The sequence below is a fragment of the Hylobates moloch genome, unplaced genomic scaffold, assembly GCF_009828535.3.
Source record: "Hylobates moloch isolate HMO894 unplaced genomic scaffold, HMol_V3 SCAFFOLD_3, whole genome shotgun sequence".
Classification (NCBI taxonomy): Eukaryota; Metazoa; Chordata; class Mammalia; order Primates; family Hylobatidae; genus Hylobates; species Hylobates moloch.
In genome coordinates, this window is record NW_026652278.1 from 18,275,077 (window position 1) to 18,294,987 (window position 19,911).

The window sequence follows — 19,911 nt, forward strand, 5'->3', positions numbered from 1 at the left end:
TGACAGCAGAGCCATCCCGACTTAATCACACCCCAAAAAGCCCCACCTCTTAATACTACCACAATGGGGACCAGGTTTCAACATGAATTTTGGAGGGGACATATTCAAATTGTAGCATGTGTCATATTCATTTAAAAACAAAAGGACACAGGAGCTTAGAGGAAAATAAAACTACCTCCAGAAAATGACAAATGCAGTAAATAAAGCTGTGGATTAACAAGTCTTTTCATCATTATACAATTATGAAGGCCACTTCCACTCTGTGACAAATAAAAGCATGTGGAACCTTTACTGCACGTTGATTTCTTCATTACACATTTTCTGGATTTTTCCAATAATTTTGAATATAAATCTTGTTGTCACTGTTACACCTAAGCACTTGATAACCCGACATCACTTTTAGAAGTTGTACTCTAGGATGTTCTCACAAAAAATTTCCCTTCCTTGGCCAGGCACGGTGGCTCATGCCTGTAATCCCAGCACTTTGGGAGGTCGAAGCAGGCAGATCACTTGAGCTCAGGAGTTCAAGACAGGCATGGCGAAACCCCATCTCTACTAAAAATACAAAAATTAGCTGGGTGTGGTGGTGCATGCCTATAATCCCAACCACTTGGGAGGCTGAGATGGGAGGATCACTTGAACCCAGGAGGCAGAGGCTGCAGTGAACTGAGATCGTGCCACTGCATTCCAGCCCCTGCAACAGAGTCAGACTGTCTCAAAAAAAAAAAAAAAAAAAAAAAAAACAGCTCTTCCAGATTTGTGTATGCTTCACATGAGCTATTTTCTTAAGTATTCTGTTGTCTTATCTCTATAAACATTTTCATATTAATCAAGCCACACTGGATGACACAGTACTTTGTAATCTCAGAACTTTGGGACGTCAAAACGGGCAGATCACTTGAGCTCAGGAGTGCGAGACAGGCATGGCGAAATCCCATCTCTGCTAAAAATGGATAGTTTCTCTACTAAGAATGGGTAGGTTTTGGAGACACAATCCATGGGACACATCAACTGACAGGGTTAATAGTTAAAGAAGAAAATTGCAGAGATTATGTGTCAATTAAAGCCTGGACCTTTAAATGGCTGCCTTCTCGTCCTTGTATCACTTCTCAACTCCCCTAACAGTGTTACCTACACTTTCCCAAATAAAATTATTTCACTGAAATCCTGTCTCATTGTCTGCTTCTGTAAAAATCCAAGCTAAAAAGGATCCTACATTTCTTGCCAGTTTCTGCTCACTTTGTGCTTTCCTTTTCAAACACATTTTCTTGAAAGAGCTGGCTCCACCCATCATTTCCACTTCTACTCCTCTCATTCCCTATTAAATCCAATATTGTGAGACTTTCACCCCACCACTACACAGAAACTGTTCCTGTCAAGATCACCAATGACTGCACAGTGCTAAATTCATCAATCCTTAGTAATCATTGTACTTGAGGCATCAGCAGAATGTGGCTCCGTTGACTACTTTCCCACTTAATATTCTTTCTGCACTTGGCTTACACTTCATCGTACTCTTCCTTGCTTGTCCTCCTTTTCTCCCCTACCTCTTATTATTCGGGAACCCTATAGCTCAATCCTTTTATTCTCCTTTTTATCTACACCCACTTCATTAGTGATCTGATCTAGTCTCTTGGATTTAAGAACTCCCAAGAACTCCCAAATTTACACCTTCAGCCCAAATCTTTCTCCCTAGGACTCCAGTAAGAATATGGCACTTTATTAGAAAGTGTACACACAAGGAGGTATACTGCAGAATTCCTGCTCTGAAACTTCTTAGAAAAAGAATATAAATTTTAAAAAAAAGAGTACCTATAGCAACATATATATCCAACTGTCTGCTTGACATTTTCTCTTTGACATCTAGTGGCTATCTCACGTATAACATGTCCAAACTGAACTCTCATCTTCAAAACACCTTCGCCCCAAACCTGCTTCACCATCTTCTACATGTCGGTTGATGGCAAGTTCATCTTTCCAGCTGCTCAGGCCCCAAATTTTGGAATCACCCTGGGTTCCTCTCTTTCATTTCACACTCTACATCTAAACCCTCAGCAAATACTACTGGTTCTACTTTTTAAAAAAATCAAACAAATCGACTAATTCTCATCATCATTTTTGGCCCAGATTACCGTTAACAACTTCCTAACTATCCTCTTTCTGTTCTTTCTTCCATAAAGTTTATTTACAACATGCAGCCAAAACAATTCACAGGACATAGGCATGGGCAAGGACTTCATGACTAAAACACCAAAAGCAATGGCAACAAAAGCCAAATTGACAAATGGGATCTAACTAAAGAGATTCTGCACAGCAAAAGAAACTACCATCAGAGTGAACAGGCAACCTACAGAATGGGAGAAAATTTTTGCAATCTACTCATCTGACAAAGGGCTAATATCCAGAATCTACAAAGAACTCAAACAAATTTACAAGAAAAAAAAAAAAAAACCATCAAAAAGTGGGTGAAGGATATGAACAGACACTTCTCAAAAGAAGACATTTATTCAGCCAACAGATACATGAAAAAATGCTCATCATCACTGGCCATCAGAGAAATGCAAATCAAAACCACAATGAGATACCATCTCACACCAGTTAGAATGGCGATCATTAAAAAATCAGGAAACAACAGGTGCTGGAGAGGATGTGGAGAAATAGGAACACTTTTACACTGTTGGTGGGACTGTAAACTAGTTCAACCATTGTGGAAGACAGTGTGGTGAACTTATTCTTTTTTTTTTTTTTTTGAGACTGAGTCTCACTCTATCGCCCAGGCTGGAGTGCAGTGGCGCAATCTCAGCTCACTGCAAGCTCCGCCTCCCGGGTTCACGCCATTCTCCTGCCTCAGCCTCTCCAAGTAGCTGGGACTACAGGTGCCCGCCACTACGCCCGGCTAATTTTTTTGTATTTTTAGTAGAGACGGGGTTTCACCGTGGTCTCGATCTCCTGACCTCATGATCCGCCCGCCTTGGCCTCCCAAAGTGCTGGGATTACAAGCGTGAGCCACCGCGCCCGGCCAACTTAATTATTCTGACAGCATCTTTAAACTACATTTACCCATCATTTTGTACTATTTTCTTTGAAAGTACTATAGATTATTTTATGACACCACATACTTTCAACATGTAAGCAGAAAATTCAAAATGCATTAGGAATAAAGTAAGATATTAATTTTTCAATTAAGAAATAATTTTACAAAAAATTTGTTGGGTTATGCTTTGTACTTCAATAATTCACAGAATGTGAAACTGCCCATGGTTTATCTATTATTCTTATGAAACTCATCAATCATGTATTCTTCCCATTTTCATCTTATACTACATTCTTAAGTATGCCTGACAAGTAATGCAGTTAGTAAGACAAAAATCAAGCCAAAAATACCCTGCTAATAAATTTATTTAGACATAGTATTTTGGTTGTAGAATAAGCCAAAAGAAACTCAATCTAAAAATATGTTTAGATTATCTAAAACAGAATTGGCATTCTGTAATCAGATTATCCCAAATCAAACAAAAACCTACCAGGAGAGGAATATATCAGCTAACAACCTATATCAATATTTATCACTAATAGTTGATCAGAATAAACCCATAGTGCTTTCCTGGCCATCCTCGGAAAGCATAACCACCATTATGTCTGATGGCTGAGTGGGACAAACATTCAATAAAGGAAACTATGAAGCGCACGAAATATATTCGGCAAACTATGAATTATAAACTATATTCAGTAAGGATAACATATACTAATCAGATGGCCTAGAGATTCCATTTTAATGGCCAACACTGAAGGTAGACTCATGTAGGTATAAGATTAGAGAGTATCTATATAAAGTCAAGATCCTTGAAAGTGTACATCCTCAATGAAAAAGCATATTTTTAAAAATATGCTCCGTGGAGGCAGATAGATAGCATCTATTTCAGCCTTAGTTCCAAATAAACGAAACAACTGTTCCCCCTAGGAACTTTGGGCCATTTACTAGATATCAGGCTACTTTGGGGCATGTATTTTCCCTATATATAATGTCCAAAAAAAACTATATGCCAAATTTTAATTTAAGTTGGATCACGGTTGCTAGGGCCCTAGAAGCATACTCCTTCTCTTAAGAGCAAGTGTAGGCAAAGTAAGGCCCAAAGGCTAAATCTAGCCCACCACCTGTTTTTGTAAATACATTTTTATTGAACACAACCATGCCCATTTGTTTATGTATTGTCTATTGCAACTTTCATGCTACAAGGCAGAGTTAATTAGTTGTGACAGAGACTGTATGACCAACAAAGCCTACGATATTTACTATCTGGTCATTTATAGATGCCTTTTGCTGACCCCTGTAAATAAATGATATACTTAGTGTTTATTTCGAATTTATTTATGTTATAAAATGATATAATTAGCATTGTGTTTGAAACAAAACAAAAATAACTAAAACAGTGGAAAACAGTATCCTATAAATTGGAGGTTGATCAAAGAATAAGAGTATTGCTTAACTTTAGACTAAGTTAAGTACTCATTTTAAAATTTCAAAAGTCAAAACCAACGTGATGACAGTTTAGTTCTGAATCTCCCCCATTCTCCCTGGAAAAGAAATAGAAAACAAAAGGAAAACATGGGGAAAATAGATGAAGTGAAAGGAAAAGAAAATTACATTTCCAGAGAAATTACGAGGGTAAAAAAAAAATTCCTCATAAAGTCTAGATTAGGTATGAATGTACAAAAATCAAGTGAAACCAAAACAGCTAAACAGAAGCAGCCAAAAAAATGCTGAAAGAGCAGTGAGAAACAAGTAGCACAGAGGAAACTAATGGAAGCAGATCTCAAAACTTACCATACCCATCCCCACAAAAAAATAAAAGAAAGTAAGGGGAAGGAGGGCCCTAAACGTGAGAAGAGCTATAATTAAAAACAAACCAACAAAAAAAGGCAATAATGACTTTTGAAAATATAAGACATGTACAGAAAATTTACAAAAAAACAGGAATCACAAAGCAAAACTCAACTCTCTCTTGTATGCAAGAAATACATTTTTTTAAAAAGTGATTCTAAAACACTAAACAATAATAACAATAAAGGGATGAGCAAAGGTATACTAGGAAAAGATTGACCAAAAAAACAAAACAAGGGCAATATTAATAACAGATGAGGTAGAATTCAGGTCAAGAAAACATTAAACAAACAAATCACTTTATAATATTAAGTAATACAATTTAATAAACACGTAACAGTTATTAATATTTGTAATAGTAACTTCTATAAAACATAAATTCCAGAATATATAAGGAGAAATAGGAAAAATACACTAACACTTTAAAATTTTACTTCAACTTTCACAGCAAGATAGATCAAGAACAAAAAATACTAAGTCAGTAACAGAAGGCCTAAACAATATAATCAATAAAGTCAATTTTATAAATAAATAATATCAAACTCCATACCTTGATATTATTGGATTTATCTTCTTCTCAAGTGCCTATCAAATATTTGTGAAAACTGAGCCATAAAGAAAATTTCAATAAATTTAAAAAGTAGAAATAAGACCATTTCCTGAGCACTATAATAAAACCAAAAATTAATAACAAAATCAGAAAAGAAAACTGCCCTTCTACATAGAACATCTGTTAACTCTTGCTTAAAAACTCCTGGGCCCATTTCAAAAGTTGGAATAACTCAGCCACATGTCTGCCTCAACGTTGTCATGAGTTTGTTATGACAATAACGTATGTAAGCAAGCTTATTCAACGGAGCATTGCTTATTAACCATCACCCTCCAATGTGTTCCCATCAATAGCCATTCTCTTCTGATTACTTCTATTTTCTCAGTAAAATAAGAACTAAGGTCATCAATTGAGAGTGATGATAGAGAAGGAAGTGTTTGAAACTTGAGGAGAGAGGAAAAGGTATGAAATAGTCATCCAGGAGATCTGGGAGCGAGCCCAAGCTAGACTGGCAGAAGTTCCAGATGTCATTAAGGGCCAACTTGACATGAGTAATTATAAACTTACAGCTGAGTAAGTACCAGATATCATTAAAAAAAAAAAAAAAAAAACTTGAGAACGGTAATTGTGAAATTTAAAGCTAGGTACATTTAGAAGTATGAGTAGGGTTAGAAGTATGGATAAAAAAGGTAGGGTTAGAAATATGGACAAAAAAAGAGTGAGAGATAGTGGAAAAACTGATAGTCTCAACAGACTAAAGGCTCTGGTAAGGTCAAAGAATTGTCAGAGTGTGGGCATTAGAAACAGTAAGCTGGAGAGATCACTGGTACTTGAAAAGTAAGATGTTTCAAATGGAAGTTATGGACTCATTGTACTGGAATAACAAGGTCTAGAATGTAACAATGGAGAGAGTGGCTCAAGGAGGATGGAAAACAAAATCTTTGGTAGATCAAGAAATTGACAGGCCAGGTAGGAGAAGTACTTAAGTGCATATTTACAACATAAAAATATTTGCCTTATGTATTCTGGACACAGTGACAGTAAGCCAGAAGCTAAATTCCTCAAGAAATAAAACACAGCCATCTGAGAGCAAAGGATGAGTGCAGGAAGCTGAAGTAATAGGTGATATATTCTGATGACGTAAGAGTCAAGGCCAGGCAATTTAAAGGAGGAGGAATTGAGAACAGAGTGGAAATGGCAATAAGAAGTAAAGGAGATATGTAACCCACTTTTGACCCAGCTGTACTGAGAATATGTAAACAAAAACAGCCATCGCTTAAAAGGACTGCAAGGGAAACAGTGGAGTATTTTGAAGGGGAGACTTCCTCTGAGCATACAAGTACTCTCTTGCTAATGGTGGTGTGCAAATGAGTTTTCTCATTAAGACTGCACAAGGACTCTAAATAGTTGTATATATAGTTGTCCATACACAAAAGAGCCAAGAATTTGAGTTCATAATACTGGCCAGAGCCAGAAAAGAATTATTTTCTTGAATCTGAATAACCACCAAAGGGCATATATTTGTAAACAAACTAAAAACAATAAAAAAGGTTACCACTGTTTTAAAAATGTTATAAATAATTCAAAAAAATGAAGTACCAGAAAAACAAAAAGGAGTAAAGGTATAGTACAAAAACTCACATGTTTGACTTGCCCTAGTCACCTTCACCTTCACATAATAATCTCTTATAGAAGCCAGCAGACTATCCTTGAGAAGCTGACTTTAAAGAAGTAATACATACATAAAGATATAGCAGTAAGATTAGAAATAGAATGCTAAAAAATGAAAAATCCTGAAACCACGCAAAGCATAGTAAAGAGATTGGGATAGTTTCAGTGCTTCGTTCATAAATAAAATCCAAAGAAATAGCACCACCTACTGGAATTTCACATATTTTTTTTTTTAATTCACAAATCTTAGAAAATGAGACTATTATGTAATATTTCCCCTCATTTGGTTAAAAAGGTAAGCTTAAATATTAAAGGACAAAATATAACAATCAAAAAAGCTTATATTAAAAATTATTAATTATCAGCTTATAATTTCAATCTCAAATAACTCACCATTTTGACTAAATTTATATGAAGATTTTATTAAGAGAAAAACATTCCCAATCAATAAAGAAATTACAATTTTTAAGTAACTCACAGATATGGTATTCCTGTATGCTGCTTGTATAACCATATATTGCAGAATATCCAAATATTATGATCATGACAACATCTCTACTATCCAACTCCATTATATGTGCTGAATGTCCCTCCACAGCATACTGCTGACCATGTCCAAGAACAGTAGGAGTTTTTGTACTCCATGACTGACTATGTATGTTAAAAACCCATAATTCATCTGTGACATTGCCATCATTTGTTTCAATTCTGCCTCCATACATAAAGATGTTTTCCTGTAAATTAAAATACATATATTAATAGATAAAATAATGTTATAGCTTAACAAATATTAATTAAAAATAAGATTAAATTTACATAAAATTTTAGTAATTGCTCACAACATGCATAAGGCATTGTTCTCATTTGTAAAAAGTAATGAGAACACATAAATAATGACAATTAATGCTTTTACATACAAAAAGGGGGGGAACAGCAAAGCTTTCAAAAAGCTACTTTAAATATATTTTTTAACTATTACATTATGTAGTCAATTAAGTATACTTTTAATTATCATACAGGAAGAGAACACTAAACTACTGCTTTAAGAATGGAAAACGCAATAAGCTAATCAAGAACTTACAATTTAAGGGTGAGGTAGTCCTGTAACAAAGAATAATGTACTCCTCCCATATAACTGAAGAGTAACAAACTAAGTTGCTGATTAATATTACTCATAGTCTTTTCAATATTTGAATCATCTGAGTCCCTAGTAGTTGCATTTGAATTTTACCATCTATTTGTACTGCTTTGTGCTATTCTCAGTTATTTACTGTTTTCATCAAGTGCTCTTCACCAAAAAGGCATATCACATTTGTGTATCATGTAGAGTACACCTCTGTTACCATTTCTAATGGCTATAGACAGACACCACATGCCTTCAGTTCACCTTTGGTAAATCCTTGTAGAACTTTTAAATTATACAAATTATTTCAAATGTGTATGATGGAAATAAATGGTACATAAATGATGTAAATTATTTCAACAAACTAGAAATAGAAAAAAATTTTTCCAACCTGACAAAAGATACTTAAGGAAACCCACAGCTAACATTATACCTAACAGTGAAAGACTAGATACGTTTCCCTAAGGTCAGGAACAAGATAAGCATGCCTGCTTTTGCCACTTATATTCAACATTGTACTGGATGTTCCAGCTAGAGCAAAAACTAAAGACATCCAGATTGGAAAGAAGAAGTAAAATATTTCTATTTGCAGATGATGTGATCTTGTATATAGAAAGTCCTAAAAAATTTTTAAAAAGCACTTACAGCTAATAATGAATCAGCAATATTACAGAACATAAGATCAATGTACGAAAAGTAAATTGTATTTCCATACACTTGCAATTAACAACCCAAAAATGAAATTGGGAAAATAATTACAATGACAAAAGCATCCAAAAGAATAAAATACTTATGAATAAATTTAATAAAGGAAGTCCAAAACTTATACTCTGAAAATTACAAAACATTGTTTAAATAAATTTTTTTAAAGATATAAATAAATGAAAAGACATCCCATGTTTATGGGTCTGAAGACTTAACATCGTTAAGATAATACTCTCCAAATTGATTAAGAGGATAATACTCTCCAAATTGATCTTCGGATTCAACACAATCCCTATCAAAATCTCAGCTGGCTTCTTTGTAGAAACTGACATACTGATTCCAAAATTCATATGAAATTGCAAAGGATGCAGAACATCAGAACAATCTTGTAAAAGAACAAAACTGGAGTACTCACACTTCTCAAAAACGTACTGCAAAGCAAAAGTAATCAAGATAGGTTGGGCATGGTGGCTCACGACTGTAATCCCAGCACTTTGAAAGTCTGAGGCAAGTGGATCACTTGAGGTCAGGAGTTCAAAACCAGCCTGGCCAACATGGTGAAACCCCATCTCTACTAAAACTACAAAAAAATTAGCTGGGCATGGTGGCAGGTGCCTGTAATCCCAGCTACTCAGGAAGCTGAGGCAGGACAATCACTTGAACCCAGGAGGCGGAGGTTGCAGTAAGCCGAGATTACACCACTGCACTCCAGCCTGGGTGACAGAGCAAGACTGTCTCAAAAAAAAAAAAAAAAAAAAGTAATCAAGACAGAGTGATCCTGGGATAAATCAATGGAATAGAACTGAGAGTCCAGAAATAAACCCACACATCTATGGCCAATTGATTTTTGACAAGAGTACCAAGACCATTCAAAGATAAAAGAACCGGTCTTGTGAACAAATGGTGCTAGAAGAACTGGATAGTGACATGCAAAAAAAAAAAAAATGAACTTGCACCCTTACTGCATACTGTATACAAAACTTAACTCAAAATAGGTCAAAGAACTAAATGCAAGAATCAAAACTATAAAACTCTTAAAAGAAAAAGAAATTGGATTAAGTCTTTATGACCTGAGATTTGGCAATGAATTATTAAATACGACACCAAATGACAAGCAATAAAAGGAAAAAAAGTTAAATTGGACTTTATCAAAATAAAGTCCAATTTTTTGTGTTTAAAAAGATAACACCAAGAAAATGAAAACAGCACACGAAATGGGTGAAAATACTTGCAAATTATTTACCTGATAATGGCTTGTATCCAGAACATATAAAGAATTCTTACAACTCAATAATAAAAAGACAACTTAATTTTAAAATGATCAAAGGACTTGAATAGACATTTCTCCAAAGACAATATACAAATGGCCAAAAAGCACACAAAAAGATGCTCAACATCATTAGTTAACACGGAAATACAAATCAAAACCACAATGAGATGAACACCTCACCCCACTAGGATGGCAATAATCAAAAAGGCAGATACTAGTAAGTGTTGGCAAGGATGTATAGAAATAGAAACCTTCATACATGGCTGGTGGGAATGTAAAATGATGCAGCAACTTTGGAAAACATTCTGTCAGTTTTTCAAAAAGTGAATTTGATCCAGTAAGTCCACCCCTATGTATATACCCAAAAGAAATGAAAACATATGTCCAGACAAAATCTTAACAGAAATGTTGTTGGTAGCATTATTCATAATAGCCAAAAGGTGGAAACAACTCAAATGTCCTCAACCGATGAATAAAAAACATGTTATATATCCATACAATGTAATATTATTTAGCCATAAAAAGGAATGAAGAAGTACTGATACATCCTACAACATGGATAAACCTTGAAATTATGCTAAGTTAAATATGGTAGTCATAAAATACATAGTATATGACTTCATTTATATGAAATGTCCAGCATTGACCAATATATAGAGAAAGAAAGTAGCTTTGTGACTGCTTAAGGCTAGGGAAGATGAGGAAGCGTGGGGTGATACCTAAAGGATACAAAGTTTCCTTGTGAAGTAATGAAAATATTCTAAAAGTGATTACGCAACTCTGTAATCTTACATAAATCTGCAACAGATGGTTGCACAACTCTGAATATACTAAAAACCACTGAATTGTACACTTTAAACGAGTGAAATGTATGGTATATCAATTATATCTCAGTAAGGCTGCTACAAAAAGGGAAATAAAGAAAAAAATAAAACAAGACAAAAAACGTATGTTCTATGTATGTTTTCACACATAGAAATATTTTTATTTTACTTTTAAAACACACAAATGCATGGATAAACAGGAGGTAGTTTGTTCTTTATACTGCTCCCATGCTTTCCAATTTTTTTAACAACAGCACAGAAAACATATAAATTCATATTTAGACGGCCTAGCCAAAGGCCACAAAATACATGAATTTTTGTTGATTTGAAATGAAAACCAATCAAGTGTCCTGTCATTTTAATCATGCTAAATTTATGAATCCCAAAAATACATAAAAATAACTAACATCAATACAATCCCTGTCAAAACCCCAACATTTTTGCAGAAATAGAAAACTCAACCCTAAAATTCACAGACTTTCAAGGGGCCCTGAATAGCCAAAACAATCTTGAGAAATAAAAACAAAGTAGGAAGTATCACATTTCTTAACTTCAAAACTTATTAAAAAGCTACAGTAAACTAAATAGTATGGTACTAGCATAAAGACAGACATATAGATCAATAGAATAAAATACAGCGTCCAGAAAAAAAAACCCTCATATACATGGTCAAATGACTTTCAGCTAGGGTGCCAAGACCATTTAATGGGAAAAAGACAGTTTTTGTTTTTTTTAAACAAATGATGTTGGGGAAACTGGCTATCCACATGCAAAGGAATGAAAATGGACCCTTACATCAGACACAAATGCAACAAAAACCTAAACTTAAGAACTAAGACTTTAAAACCCTTAAGAGAAAATATAGAGGAAAACTTCACGACATTGGATCTCGCCATGATTTCTTGTATATGACACAAAAGCATAGGTAACAAAAGAAAAAATAAATTAAACTACATCAAAATTAAAAATTCTGTGCATCAAAGGACACTCTCAACAAAGTGAAAAGACAGCCCATAAAGGGGGAAAATATCTGGAAATCATATTCTGATAAGGTGTTAATACCATAATATATAAAGAGCTCCTCCAACTCAACAACCAAACAAAACAACCCAATTCAAAACTGGCAAAAGACCTGAATAGACATTTCTCCAAAGAGGATATACAAATAGCCAATAAGCACTTGAAAAGATATTTAACATCATTAATCATTAGAGAAACGCAAATCAAAATCACAGTGAGATACTCATTAGGTCAATTATCAAAAAAACAAAAACAGAAAATAACAAGTGTTGACAAGGCTGTGGACAAACTGGAACCCTTGTGCACTGCTGGTGGAAATGTAAAATGGTGCAGCCATAGTGGAAAACACTATGGCAGTGCTAAAAAAAAAAAAAATTAAACATAGAATTACCATATGATTTAGCAATTCCACTTCTGGGTATACACCAAAAAAAAATGAAAACAGAGACTCAGATGGTTGTACACACATGTTCATTGAAACATTATTCACAATGGCCAAAAGATGGAAGCTATCTAAGTGTCCATCAACAGATGGATAGATAAACAAAATGTGGTATATACATATAATAGAGTATTCAGCTTTAAAAGGAAGGACATTCTGACACATGATACAACATGGATGATCCTTGAAGATAGTGTGCTAAGGGAAACAAATCAGTCATAAAAGGACAAATAATATGCAATCCCATTTACATGAGGTACCTAGAGCAGTTAAATTCACAGAGACAGAAAAGTAGATTGGTGGTTTCAAGAGGATAAGGGAAGAGGGGAATGAGAAGTTATTGCTTCAGTTTTGCAAGATGAAAAATGTTCTGAAGATAATGGTGGCCATGGTTACACAACATTGTCAATGTACTTAATGCCACTGAACTCTATACTTAAAAATAGTTAAAATGGTAAATTTTATGTTACATGTATTTCACCATAACGTTTTTAAATGATTGACTAGGAATAAAGTAATAGACAAAAACTCAATCTTCATTTCTTTACATGTCATGTAGAGGATTGTTCTAAAATCTATTCTTTTACTAAAAGCATAAGAGTATGTGGTATCTGAAGTTATTATGATCCATATAATCTATTGTTCTCATAAAATGTTTGAAATAAATCTGAGATTTAGTATTTTTTAGCCTGTTGTAAACTATCAAAAACAAAATCTGATTAAAATTTAAAAAGCAGGAGCCATACCTGATATAAAGCAAGAGAGTGTCCGTATCTCTGGAGAGGTCCCCTTGACAGAGTTCCTACATTCCATATACTGCTTTCTAAATTGTAACTAAAAGCAAGAAAAGAAAATAACTTCATAAGCTAAGATTCATTTTTGTTTTTTAAATTTTCACATGCTTTTTATTCACTTGTGTCCAAGTATTCATTAAATTCAAAAAGTTACAACTAATAAACTCATAATTTCATGTACCATATTAGAAATTTCTAATAAAGACTCATTCAAGATATACCTACACTAAATTAGGATTCAATCTCCTAAATGTATAATATACATTAACTTGATTAGGATATTTATTACTGGAATTTTCCAATTGCCTTTAATAATTTCAATCAATTGATTAAGCTAAACAATAGTGCTTTGACTGTATTTTTAATTTTTTTTTTAAAGCCACGTTTCCTTCTTGGAAACAGATGAAAATTCTCTCCATTTGTTTTAGGTATTTATTTTTATTCCTTTTTTTTTAGTTGGCCTGATACTTACATAAAATTTTTTATTGATATTTAAGTTGTACATATATGGTATACACATGGTATTTTGATATATGTATAGAATGTGTAATGATCAAATCAAGGTAATTAGAATATCTATTACCTCAAACATTTATCTCTTCTTTGTGTTGGGAGCATAACATTTCTTCTCTTCTAGCTATTTTGAAATATACAATAAACTGTTAACTATAATTTCTCTACTTTACTATCAGATACTAGAATTTATTCCTTCTATCTAATTGCTTTTTGGTACTCATTAACCAACTTCTCTTTGTCCCCTTCTCCCCGCTTCCCTTCTCATGCTGTGGTAGCCACCATCCTACTCTCCACCTATATGAAATCAACTTTTATAGCTCTGACATTTGAGTGAAGACATGCAATATTTGTCTCTCTGTGCCTGGTTTATTTCACTTATAATGACTTCCAGTTCCATCCATATTGCTGCAAATGACATGATTTCACGGGGGGGGGAGGGGCTAAATAATATTCCATTGTGTATATATACCACATTTTCTTTATCAATTTATCAGTTGATGGACACATGTTAAGTCCATATTATGGCTATTGTAAATAGTGCTGCAATAAACCTGAGAGTACAGGTATCGCTTTGATATACTGATTTACTTTCTTTTGGCTACATATCTAGCAGTGGGTTTGCTGGATCATATAGTAATTCTATTTTCAGTTTGAGGAACCTCCGCACTGTTTACCATAATGACTGTGCTACTTTACATACCCACACACTTATGTTAGCATTATATAAATTAACCAATAAGCATTTATTTCCTATGCACAAATATAGCCTGTTTATTGATAATTTTTTAAGATTGTATAAAATGAATTTGGCAGTAGAGAAGCTTCTATAAAAATAAGTTACTGTTGGATTATGTAACATAAAAAGAAAATTCGTATTTTTTTCTACTGGTGTAATACATATGAAAACAGAAGTCCCAAACTATGAATCTCAAATGCTTATATTCTATGCTCAAATCTCCTTCATTTGCTAAAATATACAAAAGGTAGCATCTAGCCAAGAAATAAGAGCCTATTTTAAGTTAAGAAGCTTGCTATCAATTGTTATCTTCCCCACTTCTCTTTCTTCCTCCAATGAATTAGGAAAGGAAAGGAAGTGCCCAAGTGCCCCTTCACAAGAAAGGTAAGGGTTACCAAATTTGTCTGCAGCATTGTTTAACTTATTTCCTACCTTGGAGTTGTACAATAAATGTGTATGATACAAATGAGGAAATATAATCAGAATATAACTTCCACAGATGCACACCACTAGTCCACCCATCTACCAGTATCTGCAGCCAACACACTGCTTTCCAAGTTATCATAAATTAGGGCTGTACAAACTATTTCTGTAAAGGGCCAGACAGTAAATATTTTAGGCTTTGTGGGCCACAATGGTCTCACATATTCTTCATTTTTTTACAGCCCATTAAAAGTACAAAATCCAGGCCAGGCATGGTGGCTCATACCTGAAATCGCAGCACTTTGGGAAGCCGAGATGGGAGGATCACTTGAGCACTGGAGTTAGAGACTAGCCAGGGCAATATAGGGAGACCCCGCCTTTACAAAAAAATTTAAAAATTAGCCAGGCATGGTGGTGCATGCCTGTAATCCCAGCTACTCAGGAGGCTGAGGTGGGAGGATCGCCTGAGCCCAGGAGGTCAAGGCTGCCATGAGCCATGATCACGCCACGGCACTCCAGCCTGGGTGACAGAGCAAGGCCCTGTCTCAAATAAAAGAAAAAATGAAAAACCTAAAAATGCTCAGAAAAAATTCTTAACTTCCAGGCCCTGAGCCCCTATTCTGCAGTTTGATGAGCCCAAGAATAACAAGTGATTCTTCTTCCTTGCGCACGAGATCTCTTTCCTACATCACCATGTTTTGTCTTACTAGATCTTTGCCATCAGCACACAAACATGGTGTTATAAACCATTAATAATAAAAGAAAAACCTCTTGACCACACTCTCCCTTAAGCTACGCCCCCATTTCTTTATTACCCCCTCCCCACCCCACTTTCCATTCTCTCTTAAACTAACTCTAGACATGCTTTTAACCCCACCACTCCAGTAAACTGCTTTTGTTAAGGTCAATTTCCTCATGCTAAATCCATGACCAGTTTTCAGTCTTCATTTTCCTTGACCTGGATAATCGGCAGCATTTGACATTATTAATTACTCCTTAATCCTGACATAACGTCTTTCCTTGCCTTTGAAGATACTGTACTCCAGGGTTTTCCTATCTCACCAGTCATTCTTTTTCAGTCTCCTTTGATGGCTTCCCCTGTTCTCCACAACCTCTTAGTGATATGGTGCCTGAGGCTCAGTTCCTGGTCCTTTTCTCTATCTAGAATGCATTCCCTTGATAATTTCATCTTAACTCAAATCCCGTTTCTATTCTTCCTCCTAATCCCCAGTATATCATCAATAAACTGCCATGGTAACACTTTTAAAGTATGGATCAACACATGCACAAAACCCTCCCATGACTCCCAAAAGATCTACAACATCCTACATGACCTGTCTCTCTCCCCTGTTATCACTCTAATGTATCCCTCTCATATATTCCATGCAAATTGCATGGGCCTGGTTGTTGCTCCTCAAACACCTCAAGGAGTTCCTATCTTAAGTCTTTGATCTGGCTCTTTTCTGTGCCTACAAATAACTGCAATCCTCTGATCTCCTTCAAGTTTTTGCTCAGTTCTCACCTTTGTTATGAAGCCTACCTTAACTATTACATTTATAATTGCAACTCCCTCTTCTTTGGCACTCCTGATTTAGCTACCCATACTATCTATCTGTATCTATCCATCTGTCCATCTCATCTATGTCTCTATATGTATATATGTTCATATCTATAATTTACTTTGCTAATAATGTTTTTTTTGTCATTGCCCGCCTTTCCTCACTAACTTTACAAAGACATGGGCATTTGTTATATCCAATGATATATCCCAAGCATCAAGCACGTAGTGTTTTCAGAAGTTTGCTATCCTCATGAATACATGTTAATTTTCATTAATGTTAATGTATATATATATTCTGTAAAAGTCTTTCTAATTTAATAGACACTAACACAGAGCTTTTATATTTAGTGAATAATTTGTCTTAAAATGTAACATTTCCACCCCAATTAAATTCCACTACAGAAGATGATTAAATCAAGTTATGACTTATCCTATCACTTCTGAAAGCTGTTATCCTTACCTACAATTGGACTACATTCAGAATGATGAAAAGTATTCTCTAACCTATGAAAACAGCAACACAATTATTCTACTCTGATATCTCATTTGTTTATATAAACAAATCTATACAAACACTGTAACCAAAATACCCAGATTTCAGACAAAAAAAAAGTTGGCTTAAATAGTTTATCTGGTTCCAATGGAAAATACGCAATTTAAAAGAATATCAATATGCATCACTTAATTTTTGATATGCTACTTATCTTGCAAAGACCACAAACTTAAAATTTACAAACTTCCTTGTTGACAATGTTGCTCTTTGTCTTCACAAACTCAACTTTGGAAATATCACAATTTAATTCAAAGTTCAACTCTACTTTCACAGACTTTTCATTTTCTTTAAACATAGTTAATTTCCTTTTAATTTTCACATTTAAATATCACTATTTCTCCAGGTTTTTATCTTAACAATTCATTTTAATCCCACCAACTCTCTTTCAATTCTTTCTTCTGTATTTTATTCTTCATATGTTAAAAAATTCTAATTTGTCACTTAAATACTTACATAAAACTCCCTCCTCTCCAGAATTTATTCGATTTTCTAATTTAATTTCAGTCACATTCAATCATAGTTTTAAAGCAATCTCCTCTTACAGAATTTTTGAAATCTTTCTAATTATGAGGGTTAATATATTCAGTGGTTAGGGTTGGCAGACAAAATACAAGATACCCAGTTAAATTTGAATTCACATAAACAACAAACAATTTTTTGTTAAAGAATGACCCATGCAAAATTTGTAAAAAATTTTGTAAATTTGTAATATATATATATATACATATATATATACACACACACACACACACATACAGCAAAAGGGCCTTCTTATACTAAAAATGTACTTGTTTTTTTATCTGAAATTCAAGTTTAACTGGGTATCCTGTATATTTATCTGCTAAATCTGGCAATTCTATTGGGTATACATCATTATGGTATACTGTCCAGGGCAAGTTCTGATTGTTTGATGCCCAAGCTGTACCAGTTATTACATAATGTGAACACTACCCTGGAAACAACATTAAAAATCAAATGATTCTCCCTATTTCCTTTATTATTCTGTTACTAAACGGTTCATAAAATACAATCATTAGCTGAAGAAGAAATCAGATAAAGCTGCCATCCATATGATTCCCCTTATCCAATCACGCAGAGAACAATCTCTGTTGAGCCAACAGTAAATCAATCATCTCTCTCATAATACTAGAACTGTTCTCCCAATGAAAGCTTGTAAAGTACATACAAAGTAAAATTTAGGTACATTAAAATTTACAGAACAAATTGAGAGGATGTTTATATATGAGATTCTACTTCATTAAAAAAAAAGGTGGCATGATTCATTTTATCTATTATGGGCAAGGCCTGCCTGTATTTGAAGTTAATATTTTCTTACTCAGAATTTATTAAAAGTACCCTAGAGAGGTAATAGCATTTCTACATGAAGCAGACTTCTATGTACAATGACAAATCTTTAGCTATGGACATACTGAGTTCATATATTCACAAATCAGTCTCACTAGCAAATAGATACTACCACAAAAATAACCACTTTTACTCTCGGACAACAATTTATTAAAAAAAGACATTTTGGATAAAAATCCAGCTTAAAAAACAGTGAGAATCTGAAAACAAATACTTACTTTAGGACCATTTGAAAAGAACTGTAGTTAAAAGTATATCCACCAATCACCCACATAAATTTCCCATGTAAAACTGCTTTATGTGAAGCCCGACCTACAGAAGGACTGAAGGGTTTAACATTTGGCAGAATCCAGTAAGACTCAGTAGAGGGAACATTCAAAGAACAATCAGGACCTATTAAAAAAAAATCAAACAACACACTCGATTAAACAAAGCCCTCAGATTATAGAAATACAATATATGGATCAAGAGAATTTAAGAATTCAACGTTTATCATGTTAACAAATGTAACATATATATAATAAATTATCTGAACTATAACAAGAATAATACAGCAAATGTAATGCTTAGAGGCAAAAAAAGTCATATACTCACAATCGGACTTGGATGTTCAAATAAATTTCACAATTTTAAAGAATTATTTAAATTATATAAAATGTCAGATTTACTTTAGTATGCTACAAGAGTATTAAAATAGAAAACAATGTACTCAAATATCAGTTCTGTCAGGCAAGTATGTTTACCTCTTCTATCATCAAGCCTCCATCTACAGAAATGGATATAATAATCTACCACCAAGGGTTATAATAAATATTTATTTTTTTAATAGTGGAAGTAAAACTTTTAAAAATTAAAGTTTAAAAATTATTAACTATTAAACAAATATGAAAACAAAGATTACATTTTTCTTAGCATTAAGCTTAGCATTAAGAACAACCAAAGTTTGCTTCAGTAGAGTCCTCAAAAAGAAAAAAAATGCATCATAAAATAAAAATCATTAAATTAGTGTAGAATAATTTCAAATACTATAAAGTTGAAAACACAGCCTTTTCCTATCCATATTCATGACGTTACTCATAAGTCTTGGTTTCCTCATCAGTGTTTCTCAAACATAATAGAAGGAATTCCTCTAAAGGGAATATATTTTCATCAAACTTTAGGGCTCACAAATTATTTTAATTTTGATGAAACTAAAAAATTCTCAAATACTAGACATCAACTCCTATGTTTAAATTTCTTTTATAAGCATTAAACCAACATACATTTATAAATTATATATAAGTAAATTTATAAAACTAATATTTACTGAATGTGACAAATGATATTGTTTTGCTTAAATAATGGGTCCCAAGTTAAAAATGATATTAATTCTCATAGTGCCTTTTTTACATAATTTTAGCACACCTACATTATTTTGACAACATAACTCTCCCACCATTTTTCTTCAACCTACTTTTTACAAATCTTTTAAATTCA

The 19,911-nt window shown here is 33.7% G+C and overlaps 1 protein-coding gene across 7 annotated transcripts in view; it reads right to left on the reverse strand.

Moving 5' to 3' along the window:
• The window catches only part of ATRNL1 (attractin like 1), an 838,515-nt gene that overhangs the window by 755,305 nt on the left and 63,299 nt on the right, over positions 1-19,911 (reverse strand). For all 7 annotated transcript variants that reach the window (XR_009212695.1, XM_032176925.2, XM_032176917.2 and 4 more), the window contains exons 6-8: positions 18,654-18,828; positions 13,234-13,321; positions 7,582-7,837 (exon numbers count right to left, since the gene is read on the reverse strand). Coding sequence is in view for 6 of the 7 variants with exons in the window: in XM_032176925.2 (XP_032032816.1) it covers positions 7,582-7,837; positions 13,234-13,321; positions 18,654-18,828 (519 nt within the window). In the remaining variant the exon portion in view is untranslated. The remainder of the gene's footprint in view (positions 1-7,581; positions 7,838-13,233; positions 13,322-18,653; positions 18,829-19,911) is intronic.